The sequence below is a fragment of the Siphateles boraxobius genome, unplaced genomic scaffold (genome assembly GCF_051911475.1).
Source record: "Siphateles boraxobius isolate OS27281-9 unplaced genomic scaffold, OSU_SipBor_1 22, whole genome shotgun sequence".
In the NCBI taxonomy this organism is placed as follows: Eukaryota; Metazoa; Chordata; class Actinopteri; order Cypriniformes; family Leuciscidae; genus Siphateles; species Siphateles boraxobius.
Genome location: NW_027508833.1, coordinates 16044535 through 16059452, shown reverse-complemented (window position 1 = coordinate 16059452; position 14918 = coordinate 16044535). Strand labels below are relative to the sequence as shown.

At 39.0% G+C, this 14918-nt stretch overlaps 1 protein-coding gene across 3 annotated transcripts in view; it reads right to left on the bottom strand.

Annotated features, from left to right (window-relative positions):
* Nucleotides 1-1535: 1535 nt before the first annotated feature.
* Nucleotides 1536-14918, bottom strand: part of rp1l1a (rp1 like 1a) — a 52236-nt gene continuing 38853 nt past the window's right edge. For 2 of the 3 annotated variants that reach the window (XM_077238717.1, XM_077238715.1), the window contains exons 2-4: nucleotides 10473-11130; nucleotides 9245-9422; nucleotides 1536-8966 (exon numbers count right to left, since the gene is read on the bottom strand). In XM_077238717.1, coding sequence (XP_077094832.1) covers nucleotides 2251-8966; nucleotides 9245-9422; nucleotides 10473-11108 — 7530 coding nt within the window. In that variant the 5' untranslated portion in view covers nucleotides 11109-11130 and the 3' untranslated portion in view covers nucleotides 1536-2250. Of the gene's footprint in view, nucleotides 8967-9244; nucleotides 9423-10472; nucleotides 11131-12458; nucleotides 12577-14918 lie in introns of those variants that run through there. The other variant, XM_077238716.1, reaches the window with a different exon arrangement.

Here is a 14918-nt window from a genome sequence, read left to right as displayed (position 1 = left end):
TAGAAAAAATTTATTTTAAATTGTAATATTTGCACTATTAAAGGGTTGTTTCTGCGAAAAAATATGGATCCCAAATCTGAGAGCTTTCTGTCCCTCCGTCAACAGATATGCAACCGCCACTTTCAAGCCCCAGAAAGATAGTAAAGACATCATAAAATGAATTTTTTGAAAATGAACCTCGATTTTATGAAGCAATGTGAGTGTTTGCTAAAAAAAAACCTCACATATATATATGTATTTTTTTTTTTACCAATCTCCAACACACATGGTGCTTTCGTGAAGGTGTTTTTTTTTTTTCAAAGCAAAAAAATCGAGGTTAAACCACTGGAGTCACATGGATTACTTTTATGATGTCTTTAGTACCTTTCGGGGGCTTGAAAGTGGTGGTTACATAGCCGTCAACAGAGAGACAGAAAGCACTCAGATTTCATTAAAAAGATCTTAAGAATGAATGTCTTACGGGTTTGAAATGACATGAAGTTGAGTAATTAATGACAGAATTTAAATTTTGGGTTTTTGGGTGAACTAGCCCTTTACTGTTTTACTGTATTTTGATCAAATAAATTCAGCTTTGGTAATCATAAGGACTTTTTCAAAAAAATCTTAATTTTTCCAAACTGACACTTCATGTAAATGTTTCCAACACAACACAAGTGGGCGTTACATTGGCAATTAAGTGGATATTAAACACAAATAAGCCACGTGAGAATAAAGGTTTCCTGTAAATTTGCTGTAAAGTGCATGCCAGTGTGACAGCCTATGCACACTGCTGAATTATAGCCTATATTTACACGCTATTGACTAATAGCTAGATTAATGACTGATGTAAGTCAACCTCAATCCGCTCGCCCAGCTAAAGATACTCCCAATGCAAATGCAATGAGATTAGAATGACTCAAGAACTATTCAAGCTGCTGGACTCAAACTCAGCAGCAAGTATTTGTGTGTGTACCCACTGATGAGGAAGCACGTTTGACAGTGAAGAACATCATCATAATAATAAAATAAAAAATAATTTAAAAACATGTTATAGTGGTGCTCACCTGTGAAAAAAGTGCATGTTAATTGTCTGCAAGGTAAAAATCATTAAGTATGTTTTGTGTAATTAATTGTGTTAGGAGAACAAACAGGTAGGATAAATTATGCCTGAAACATAATGTACACAAGTACATGCAGATACAAACACTTTTATCTACACAAATCTGAACAAATTTGCCACCACGCTTTCAGTTAAAAAAACTGCCAGAGGAACAATAAAGAGAATCTTGCAGAGCAAGTCAGTAAAAAGTTAGTTTAATTGTTGACATGTTTATAGCCAGATACCCGAAGTTGGCAGTTTAATGACGTTTGGTGACATTGAAAGGTTTGTCACACAATTGTTCAAGCATTCTTTATTTACACACTGTGAGCATCTTTCTGGCCGTATGGATGGGAGTTTAGAATAAACCCCTAACCCTACACATGTGCACCAATAGCATTATACTGCTGTTTAGTTTACTGTCGACATTGGCCTGTTATGAAAACAACAAATGACATTCTCAGAATTGAGCATTTATTAAATGATACAATACAATAGCAACATACAACAAACCTTGGTCAAGGATGCTTTAGGTACCACATCTGTCAAGATGTTTTACGATGTAAATGCAGCATTAAGCACCACTTAGCAGCATAAGAAAATCTTTTCACTTCATGAATAAATAAATCATTTCAAAATATACAGTCATGGTTGCTAAACTGAACGTCTCTCATACTAATTTGGGTAATAGCCCATTCTTACATCTGCAATTATATATTTTGAAATATAATTGTGCCATTTAGCATAAGCCTTAAGGAATAAATGTAATGCAATGCTCACACTGGTTGAGGTTTGGTTGGACAATGCATGTAAATAATAATACTTTTAACATTCAACACCCTGAGAATTAAAAATTTGTCAGTATAATGTTCTGTGACTGTAAGACTCTGTTTATAAAGTATTTCACTGCCTGTGTATATGATTCCATAGGTTAAATAGAAGACAATACAATACATTGACTACATGGACATATACAGTATTGTACAATAAATATAATTGAAATCTCTTTAAAGTTTCTCTTTAACTGTTTAGATGTCTTTGAAGACAGGTTAATCATCTTAAATGTTAAAGTCCCATCTAAAGGAACATTAGCAATCAAAAATAAAGTGCTTTATTTGAGGGTTTATCAAATGAAATATTAAAATTCTTTATTGTTCACCATAACATCATTGTCAATCCTTCGTATTCTTTTGTTTATTGGCCCTGTTGCTTATTTTAGGAGACACTTGCCATTCAGTCAAGCCATTGCACGTGTCCTTTAGGTTTCCTGGTCCATTTGGCTCTTTGTATGGTGGTAGTTTAGTAATCACAACCATGTTGTCTCCTTGACTTTCAACACTCTCCATGAAACTCTGAAGATCTTTCAGTTTAGCTTGCGCTGTCTGATTTGTGCAGTTCTCCACCGATCCTGGTTGAGATTCCATGGACGTTCTTGTTACCTGTTTTGCTAGTGTGCTCTCACAGATAAGAGCAACAGTTTCATCATATTGATCATCATTTTTAAAATCTTCCTCAACAGAGCTACAGTTGTCCATTTCATTTTCTGTGTCTCCTTCGACCTCAACCTCGATCTTTACCTTTGGCACACTGGCTTTTTCCTCAGGCTGGTCCTCGTCCTGTCCTGTGTTTGATGTCCTATCTTCCTCGGCATCATCCTTTGCAGATCCATCTTTGCTTCCATCAGCATTCTTCTCACTGGCAGACTCTTCATTTGGTGTCTCATCTGACTTTTCACCTTCAGTAGTTTCAGGAGTATTATCTTTATTTGATTCACAACCATCTTCTGCAGACTTATCTTCTGTACTCTCTTCTCCAGTCTCAGTTTCTGCTCCGTTGTCACCTGATTCGGTTTCCTCACAAGTTTCTGTCATCTCATTCTCTATTTCCACCTCCGCATCCATATCACTGTTTTCTGAATTTGTTGCATCTCCTTTAAGACTGTTTTTCTCCTCTCCATCCTCTTCTGTATCTCCTTTTTCAGTCTCTTCCTCAACAAACTCTACTTCTTCTTTCCCCTCAGTGTCACCATTTACCACTTCTTTCGCATGCTCACCTTCTGTCTCCTCCTCATCTTCACCACCTTCCACATCACCAGACTCTCTTTTGTCATTTGTTTCCTCTTCAATTTGATCTCTTTTCTCAGAGTCTAAAGATACATATTTTATGTTGTTTGTGTTTTCACCATCTACTGCATTGAGAGCACTATCTGGCTCTTCTTGATCTGTCGTCTCAACATCATGGCCTCTGGTATCATCATTCGTATCATCTACCTCTTCATGAACCACTTCTAAGTTGTTTTCTCTAGTCAAGTTGGTTGTGCTTTGTTCTTCCAGCTTCAATTCTAAAGGTTTGGCTGGATCCTTTTTCATTTGTAAAATTTTCCGCAGATCAAAATCCATAATAACTGGAGCCAATGTCAAAGCCTGAGCTTGCTGGACTGCCCTTGACGCCATTTTCTTTTTCATGCATGCATCGCATGGGCAGTATTCATCGTCACTGCGTTGATCACTGTATTCAGTACCAGATGCAGTGTAATTTTCCTCACTCCTTGACATGGTGATGGACTTATTGCGCATGACCCGAAGACGGTTGCGCCGCTGCTCAGTCTGGACCGTAGACTCTCTCAATAGAGTATTTCCCGGAGGTCTCGGACCCCTACCTGTCCGACTTTGGATTTTTTGCAATTCTCTGTGAATACTCGATTGAATCCGCTTGTGTACTTCCTCTTTCAGTTCGCTGATCATTGTATCGAGCATCTTGTTGTCATCCAAATCCCACCTCACTTTGAACTCTGCCATGGCATCTGCATAATGTAACATGAACTGCTTTTCTAGCTTTTTTAATAAGTTCAGTACCCAAACAGGATCTGGGTCCTGTGAAACTCTTTTAATAAGTGGAGCTCTCTGAACAGACGGTGGAGTTCCTGAGCTTGTATTTTCTTGAGATTTCATTGTGTTACTCTCATTCCCAGAGCTTGTTTGAGGTGTTTGATCTGATTCTTTCGTATTATCACTGCTTTCAGCATCTTCTTCGTGTAATATGCCATTTTTTTTATCATCATCCAGTTGTGTATTTACTGGACTCCCCTGTACTCGCTCTGCAATGTCTGGAGTTACTGGATTTGAGAGAACTTTGGATGGATCTAAACATTCACATGCAGGAGCTGTAGACTTTTCCTCATTTTCTTTTTCATCTTTATTTTCTACTGATGCCTGTTGTTCGGCAATTGGTGGTATTATGGTCTCTTTTTTTCCTACTACACCATTCATGCTACCTTTAACAGAGCCGTTGGAGCCGCTGCTCACATCAACCCCAGATGAAGACCGTGGGTAAAATTCATCCTCGGTGAAGTGATGTTCCTTTGTGTTTTTCTGTTCATCCTCAGAGGGCTTTTGGAGCCAGAGCGACTGTAGGATCATCATAATTTCATTATATTTACGTTGCTTTTCGTTTTTAGAGTCTGAGTCAATCAATCGTAAATTTGCAAGGCAGTCCAACAGCCCTTGAGCAGACTGGCTTAATTTTCTGCCATAAACAGAGGAGACTTCAGGTAAACTACTGGATCTGTCTAGTTTTGGACCTAATAAAACCTTCATGACCTGAACCGAAGAATGACACTGCTTTTGTAAACCATCTTGTTTGTTTAATGCTTCAGGGTTTGGATACATTTCATGAGTTTCCAATTGTGCTTTTTCACCGCAACTGTCGTTGGTCTCCTGGTGAATATAATTCTCACCTGCTTGATCCTCCTGAGGTTCCTCAACCTCAGTTATGCTTTCTGGTGCATATTCTTTTCCCCTTTGAGAAGTGTCCTCATCACCTTGAGTCAGGTTCATATATTCAGTGAGTTCGAAATCCATTTCATAAACATGGCCTTCAATGGGAATCTTCCTAAGCCATTCATTCACAACTTCTGTAGGGGAAGCGTTCGGTAAGAATGACGGCATCAGTTCCTTGTTGATGCACTCCAATGAGATGCTGACTTCCTCATGCTTGCTCCTGCTGCTTTTTTGGCTTTTATTTTCTACCTTGTCAACATTTTTGCTGGAGGCAACTGACTTTGATCCTCTACTCACTGGTCTTGCATTACCAATAATATCTCTCAACAAATTTGCTGCTGAAAGTGCCTGAGATAAAACACTGTTGCTTGAGGAATCAGGATGCTTGACTGATGTTTTTTTTTTGTTTGACTTGTCTTGTGGTAGAAAATTTTGGGAAATATCAGACATTACTGCTGAATTTGGCCTGGATGTATCATTTTTCACAGATCTTCTGTCTGATGAGGAGGATTTAAGAGACTTAACCATGCCCCTATCATTATCGCAGTTATACTTTTTATTCAGTCCATTTATTTCCAAACATTGGGAAGAACATTTAGATCTTTTATCATTCTCTCTAGTACTTTGGCCATTTTTGGACTTCATCGAATGTTCAGAGGCTTTTGAAGAATGTAAACAGTCACTTGCTGGTGTAGCTTTTCCAGATGCTGTTTCACTTTGGTCATGTTTTGAGGATGTTTTAGTCATTTCTGCTTGGTTGGTGTTGTTGAGACCTTCACAATCTCTTTCTTTCATAACTGTATTTTTAGCTCTTCCCTGTGAAACTCTGGAAGGTGTCTTACTTTGTAAAGATGACAGTGACAAAGTGGAGGGCACTTTGATGTTGTTTTCATTTAACTGGCTTCCAGACTTGCTTTTCTTCAGTTCTGCTGACATAATACTTTCAGCTGAGGCAGGCGAGAGGGCTTGAACAGGAGTCTTGTAGTTCATGTGATGGGACTTTTTGGGTCTATCTGAAATTGCAGAATTCACAGACACTTCAGTATTTGGCCTTTCCTCAGCATCCACTCCATTTACATTCTCTATCTTATGTCCACCGTCCTCTGTGGTGGCTGACATGCCACTGATTGATCGTTCATCAAAGTCATCACCCTTGTGCTCTTCTCCTAGTCCGATAGAAACAGACGCTTTTGATGTTGGGCTTAGAGGCTCATCAAACTGGTTGCCTGAAGACTTAATGTTATTGATAAGAGATTTAGCTGACAGTTTTGATTTTCCTGACAAGCTCTCTTCAGATTCATCTTTGGCATCCTCTTTTTGCTCCTCATGATTTGTCTCTCTCAAATTACCACTTGAGGAGCTGTGACAATTACATTTACTGGATCTTTGGGATTGCGAGGATACATTAGAGCTTACTGACATCCCACTTGTTGCTAGGCTATTGGTTTTAATTTTAGAGTCATGGTTTGATCTAGGAGATGGAGACCTCTTTGTCCTAGGCAATGGAGTGGTCACAGTTAAGGCATTTTGTGTCATGCTTTTGCCATTATCCACTTCATGGAAGGCAGGGCTCTTTGCACCAGATTTGATGGATCTTTCAGAGCAGGCATTAGACTTTTCTGAGGTCTGAGACATTGTGCTGGAAGCTCTCTTTGACTCACCTTTTGGAGCTGCACATTCATCAGCTGTTACATTATTTGGTACTGAGGTAACTGTGTTTTCTGAAAAGTTGTGGTTTGATTTGCAGGACCTACAAGACATTGCACTGTTAACTCTTTCCGTAGATTTAGACTCTGTGTGTGAATGCTTTGAGGATGCATTTGACTTTACAGAAGTTTTTGAGCATTTGGACAGTGAACTGCATAGTCTTTCCTCTGTGGTTACTTCAGTTTCTGGCTCACACTGAACATCAAAACTTATGGACTTCGAAGTGGCTTTGTCTTGTATATCGCAACCAGATTTGACAGACCTAGTTCTTTGCTCTGATGTATGTGATAGATGTTCAGAAGATCGGTCTGATTTGTTAGACCTGGCACTAGTTGATCTCACTTCTTGAAGAAACTCTGTGTCTTGTTCATAATGATTATCTGACGTAGTATGATTTTGAGTAGCAGCACTTTCTGATTTATCACCTTGAGAATTAAGTAACTTTGATGGCACTTCCTCGAAATCATTTGGACTACAAGATCTAGGCGTTTTAACTTTCTCTGAATGTGCAGATTTTGATTTGTGGGATGTTTTCGATGCAGCTGATAAATTTGAATGGGCAGATATTGGACTGACAGCTCTTTCTTGGCTTTTTTCTCCAGCTTCATCGGTTTCTGTCTGGACCAAGGCTGGTGTGGGCTCTCTCTCTGAAATAATAAAGTCTGACCTGGCTGACATTGCTGATTTCCCACCAGAACACATTTCATGAGCAGAGTGGTTGGACCTTTTGGAGGTTTTTGAAGTAGAAGAGGCATTTGAATTTTTAGACCGTGCAGACTCAGAGCGTTCCCGTGTGGCTTCCACTTCCAATGTATCATTAACAGGTTCACAGTTTTCATTAGCATTTGAAATTGATGCAGCAGATTTGTTTGACTTAGACGATATGGAATCAGCTTCCTTTGGTTCACTCAACTCTGGATTCTCAGTCAATATTTTATTCACACCACAGCATGAACATACAGCTGACTTGCCAGATCTTCTTGACACACCTGACGTGTCACTCAAAGATCTGTTTTCAGCGTCACCATCACATACCTCCAGAGCACCTGATGCATTGGATTCAGGGTTGTTTGTTTTGTCTCTAGATTTACAAGATGCTTGGCTAGGTCTAGAATTTGTACTACAAGCCCTCCCCTCAGGCCTGTGCTGCCAAGCAGATGAAACTGAACTTGGTGTTATGGCTCCACAGTGACTTGGATGGGATCTGGAGGAGACTTTTGAAGCTGGAGATGTTGTACTCATCCCGTCTTGCCCTACTGGTGCTGCAAAAGTGGTTTTATACTTTTTGAGCTTCAGTGAGGGAACAACGCTGCTTGATTCTTTACTGGGAGGTCTGGGGGACAAATAAGATCTTGGTAAAGTCTGGCGGCCACAACAATGAACACAATTGGGTTGATCCTCACTCTCAAGATGGTCACTTTGAGACCAGTGTGATACTCTCGAGATGCTTGGAGGCAGCTCATCATAATCATCATCCTGATCTTCCTTGAAAGACTGAAGCACTTTGGACGAATTGCTGACTGCAGATATTGGACGCTCTTCCATTACTTTCATGACCGCACAATGTGGCGTAGGAGAGATTTCAGGTTCTGTATGAGAACATCTACTTTTAATGTGACTCTCACAGCTGTCCTCACAAGATCTCTTGCAATTTGATGTGATTCCAGCAGATGATACTTCACTTCGATTGCAGCAATGACTTACAGCACAGTATTCTACTCTGGTGTCCCCTTCCTCCATTGTCTGCTGAAAGCACAAGGCCTTTTCCACCACAAGCTCAGTGTATTCCCCACTAGAGCGAGAAATTGTGTGAATACTATCCACCGATGACTTTTTGCTTACAACTCTGTGAGTTGATCCACTGGAACTGGGTGATTTGCAGGCCCCCGGGTCTTTGTGCATGGGGTTTTTCCAGATGTTGTACTCTTGGCAGTGGTTGCAACAGTTCTGACAAAGTGACTCCTCGATATGCTTCTGATGCAGCTTTGTGGCAAAGGCTTCATCAGTCTCCTCAGATGCAGAGATGGAGTCTGGGTCTGAATACTCAGCTTTAGCTTGAAGATAATCGCTGTCTTTTACAAAGCCAGAGTCATTCACTTTTTTTGATGACTTCTTGATCTCGGTGGACCACTGGAGAGTCTCTTCATTGAACAGCCGAAAGCGAACCTTCATCTCCACAGAAAGGCTGCCGTCTTTGTTAACAAGCACTCTCTTCTCAATGTCATCATTCACTATGGCTTCTTTAACATAAGGACAGGTGTTTACACAGCCGGATTGTCCTGGTGTCATGCAATATCCATTCTGATAGGACTTTTCTGAAGAAAGAGAGAATCTTGTAGATCTATTACTGGAGTCAGATCTTGGATGGATAATACTTTTCTTTGTCTCCAGGCCAAAGTTAACTGTTAAAACAAAATAATAGAAAAAATATTAATAAATTAAGAACAATAACATATTTTCAATAAGCAATATATCAACGCATATTTGAAACATGCTCTTGATTCACCAGGGCAGATAATACATTAACTGCATTTGAGTTGGTGGTGGATGGTTGTTTCACCTTTAGTCTATTATTAGACGTGCATGGGCAGATGAGTTGTTAATCACTATGATGATTCACCTAAAAAAATATAAACAATAGCTATCCCTAACTAAGTACACAATAAGAAAAAAGATTTACCATTCTTTTTGCTTTCATGACCTTCACTGCAGATACTAGAGTGAGACCTTGTGCGCATTCCTGGAAGCTTTTCATCTGAGAGCTTCTTCAAGCTTTCCATTAGCAACGGTCTGAAGGGTTCTCGACCCACACAGACCAGCACACTAGGACACTGCATCAGACTCTGAATACTGTCAATCTATGGAGAGCAGTGAATAAACACAAGACAAAATACATATAATGAGTCAAATCCACTTAGAGACAAATATTTACTATCACTGTCAACATAGACAGCTACCTTCTAACATCAACATTTTATCTGAAATTTAACCTTATTTGTGATTGATCTAAAATGCTTAACACGGTTTCACTAATAGATTCATTTTAGAGTTGTGAACCCTAAATTATATAAACTCAAACATAATGGTTCTCCTCAATGACAATAGCAGCATTTACATTTATGTAAATATGTAAAATAACCAATTAAACACAAAATGCTGATTTTAAAGAAATAGGAAATAGTTCAACCAATAATGAGAGCTCTGGAGTCATTTACTCATCTTCTTAATGTTTGTTCAAACCTGTATGGCTTCCATGGAACACAAAAGGGAGATGGTTTGCAGAAAGTTATTTTACTAATGTACATGAGCATTGCATGGGGTTGTCAAACTCCCAAAAGGACAAAAATAGCGAAATTTGTTATAAACATTTATTATTCACTGAAACTATTGCCCTATAGTGCTCAAATAGTGCATACACACATTTAAATGTTTGGTTATGAGACACGCAAAAACCACTGGCAACTGGTGTCATTGCCCTCAATACAAAATATGTGCAAGGATGAAAAAGATTTTAGAGCTATGGTGGAGGGCAAGGTTTTCAGTAAATAATGACTTTTTAATAAAAATTTGGTCCGTTCCTCAGAACACTAGTAAACAAGTCTTATGGATCGTTTTTATCCTTCATAGCGTCGATTGTCATTATATGGAAGAACAATGTAAACATACTTTAATTTCTCCTTTTGTATTTCAAAGAAGAAAGAAAATCATATGTGTGGGAAACAAAATAAGAGTTCACAAATGTTTTGTTTGGGTGAACTACCCCTTAAAGATACATTTCGATAATGCAAGTAGCTAGAACAACTATTATTTCCCAGGGCTTGCAGTTCTGTCCTGACCTGACACCTGCCTTCTAAAATACTTGACACGGCTATTTAAAGAATGACTGAAGAAATGAAATCCTCCCTGACCTTGCGTCCCTCCAGAGTGTAAAGTTTCTTGACGTGACACTGCATTAGCTCTGAAATCTCATCCATGAAGACGCGAAGACTTCGAGCAGTTCGTCTGCTCAGAATGATGGATCGCCTAATAGAAGGGTCATTGTTTTTCACTAGAACAATCCTTTTGGGGTGCCGATGGTACTGCTGATGTACAGAGGGGGGTTCCTCGGGTCGAGAGGGCTTCCGGCGAGCATTATGTGGGTGGCTGTGGTGGTGCCAGACTGCGGGCCTTTTCCCTGCAGCTTCTATGTTGATTGGCTTGACGTAGCGGCGGTCAGAGCACAAGTAACAGCCTCCGTCCTCAAACTGCTCTAAATGTTTAATGCTGTGGGTGCCCCTGGGGGTCGTGATAGTACGCACACCAAAAGGCAGAGGAACCTTTTGGGAAAGGTCATCCAATAAGGCATCAAAGCATTTGAAGCTGCGTTTATGGATGGCCATCTTGACCCCTTTGAACTGAGTGTCGCCACTCTTGTAGAAGGTAATTCTCTTGGCTGGGCTGGCCAATTTCACGCTGGAGCCAAAAGATAACGCTGGAGGATGAGGGAACTGTTCATTCTGAAAATGGGTATCGGCGTCGAAGTAGCCTGGGTCCACCCTCTGCATCTCTCCTCCACGTCAGTTCAAACTGTTGGGAAGAGTTTGGAAATATGAATGACATTATCTGTAACTCACAATCAAATTCAAGCTCATAAATTAAGAAAGAAATTTGATTAAATGGTGACCCTAGTAATGTCTCTGTTGTAGGGTTTGAGAAGAGGTTTCAACAATGTCTCAAATTGTGCTCAGATTTGCCAAGAAGCCAGTCTGTAATCAGAATATTTAATCTAAACTCAAGCATTTCTCATCAAAATCTCCCAAAACCAAATTACAAGTTAATTTCAGGGTTCTTGCCATATGTCAACAATGACTCATTGTCTCTATTCTATTTGATTCTATTATCTATTCTGCCAAGGAATAGGAGAAACATGGGACAAAGTGAGATACTTCAAACATAATTGAAAACTCCTCTAGGAACAGAACACCAAGATCAAGCCTAAAGCCCTGTTCACGCTAAGAATGATAACTATAAAAATAACTGGTCACACTTTAGCTTAGGGGGGTACAATTCTCACAATTACCTAACTATTAACTACGACTTTTCCCTCAAACTCCTAATTACTGCTTATTAATTATTAGTATGGTAGTTGTTTAATTTTAGGTATTGGGTAGGAATTGGGTAGGATTATGGATATAGAATGGTCATAAGGTATTAATATGTGCTTTATACGTACTATAAGTCATTATACTCCAAAGAACACCAGGGTATTACAGAAAACACAGACTTTGGGATAACTGCAATCCTAAAAGTCATGCCATGAGGACTCAGTCAAACTTGTATTAAACTATTACACTTTAGATGACATGTGATGTAATGTATTATAAGGAACAGTAAAACTAGGCCCCAGTTCAGAGGTTAATCTCATCCACGTTGAGAAACAGTTACAGACTATGTTAAATTGCATTTAGTACTTAGTCCTTAATAGGCAACTTTAATCCAACATTTAAAGAAGTTCAAGCGCATCATCTCTGAGCAAAAGTTTGTGTATTAAATTGAGAGCAAAGATAGTTTTACCAGATTTCTTAAAACAAAATAAAAATGAAAAATAAAAGTGTACCTGGAGGGAAAAAAACATTTAATGACAGTATCTTGACATAGTCTATGTTCTAATTCTATTTGTATAAAATGTACATAATTTATCTATATTTGACCACAAAAGCCATGACATACTGCCTCGAGCTCATGTTTTCACTAAACAATTTGCTTTATCAATATATATATATATATATATATATATATATATATATATATATATATAAAGACAATTAAAATAGCATTACTTATGTAGCCAAACTCAATATAAAAAAGTATAGTATATGAAATATACATTTATATAATATGAACAATATACTTACATTTACAGAATACATTATCATATCTGATGCTAAAAAACTGTATAAAAAATTAAAAATAACAATACAATCTGACTATACAGAGCAGCGTTCCAGGTAGCATCCAAGCACACGACTGCTACAGTGACACAAGTCTGGCCACTAATCAGGGCCTTTGGCAGCTAAGAATAGAACGAAAAGCTTCTTTAATCATTTTGAGATTTCACTTAACTCTAGGGGAGTGTAAGACACATGACAGCGACACCTGGATTGCATAAACAGAGATGCGCAGCGCAGAGCTACAAGACGTCTGCTTTTTGACCCCAGATAGTATGGGATTAGATTTCGGTCACAATTCTGCGTGCGCAAGATCACATTTTGAGCGCGCAAAAGGGCATTTCGCACACGCGTGACCTGAGTTTTGCGGAGAAATTTTCGTCTCGCAGATAAGAAAATATTTCGAGCGAACGAAAATCAATTTTGCATTTAAAGGTGTAGTGTGTGATTTTTAGCGACATCTAGCGGTTCGGCTGCGAGTTGCACTGAGGGCTCAGCCCACTGCTCACCCCTCCCTTTCGAAGAAGCTACGGTGTCTAACATGGGACAAACATATCGTCGTCTGAGACAGCAGAGAATAGCCTAGCCAGAGTAAGCCAAGAGTGTGTAACATTGTCACTGTTTCTGTATCACAGTCCATTATAAACCACACCATGGATAAAGTTTACAAAGCCATAGTCAGGTGAGGATCAAGGGTCTTAATATATATTATAATAATAGTAATCAGCTGATTGTCTCACAAACGTAACCAGCACATTTCCCCCCACATAGCAAACCCATAATACAGTGAGGGAGAAGAACCACATGAAACTATGCAACTATATATTTTTTCTAACAGGGTAGTAAAAGTCTAGCTGACTACATATGAGCTGTTACTGTGGCTGAGCTGGTTAAAGCGTAAAGCCTTGTTTAAACTCGACGCGTCCGCATGAGCCAAAGGTGCGTGCGGCAAAAATGGCATGATTGTAACAGTGCGCGGTTCGAACAAACAGCGGTTTGAACTGACGCGCTACAGCGATCTGTCACATTTAAAAGCGCTAAACCGCACATCTGACAGCTGAGAATTTGTTCCATATCAAAAGTAACCTTCTCTGTCTAGTCCAGGGGTCTCCAACCTTTTTTCATGTGAGAGCTACTTTTTAAAAAACATAGTGGCCGAGAGCTACTCATGTAATACAATACTTTAATCTCTTAAATAATGTCTCATAACTCTCATATTAACAACTATTTAAACTGTTTTAGACCTAAAAGAGTTTTTGTAGGCTCATATGTCACCCTTAAATGTCAGAGAAAAGAACAGAATCAGAGATACATTTTTTTAAAGAAAATTGTACTTTGCATATTATACTGTAAAAACAAAACCTAATTATAGTTGATTTTATAGTGCATCTTAACTAGAGACGAAATGGCATGGAAATTTCATTTCATGATTATAGTGCCCAAAATGATCACGGTTATCACAGAATCGTGTTCAAAAAGTACTAATACTAGCTACACAATAAAATCAATTCACCAAGTTTTATGTCGAAAACCAGCAAATAACAAATATAATTAGCATTAATATGCACTTTTTGTTACATAAACATTAAAATAACAACATTAAAAATGATGGCCAGATTTTAAAGGAGTACTGGACATGTTATCTACTAGTATGTAGCCTACAAGTTCAAATAAAGTTTTGACAAAAAAGATTTATAAAAAGAAACCTTGCATATTTCAGCCTTTTTATCATTTTTATAAAAAGAATGAGTCAAAAAAGATAAATTACTGACGTTTACAATGCACATTAGCTTATCTTTTATTATTAATAGTAAAATTCGGTCGTTGCTATGCAACCATCCACTGCGCTCTCCACAATGACAAAGAAGATTCATCTTCTCGAGATACTGAAGCCAAAAATTATCCTTAATTTTGTGTAACTTGTCAACGCAGTGCAGCAGCTAGCAGACCTAGAGCAGGCCATCTCGCGTGCTCATTGGCTGCCCTGCGGGTAACTGCTGCAGCCTACCAGTGCGCCCGGCGTGACGTCACACCCAATGAGGGGCGCCCGCGCCTTTATAGCGTCACAGCCCGCCAGATAGGCGTGGCTTAGCATATAAAATAGGGGCTGTAGGCTGAATTCTCTGATTTTTCGACTCTTCAGCGAGCTCTTCGCATCGCTGGATTTGAGAGAAGCCACCGCCGCCGTGGAACATCGAACAGCCAGCCTAGGACAGCGCTGAGGAAGCCGGCCGTCTTCGCCACCTTCAGCCATCCGTGTGTAACCCAGGTTACTAAAGATGTTTTATTTTTTGAGATAGAAAAGAAAGAAACTGACACTTATGTGAATAAACAGTTATTTTATTAAATATCTGTAAAGAAAAGAGAAAACAAGAATACATAAATTAGAGAAGAGTGATTTGATTAAATTAGACAATGATTGGTCCT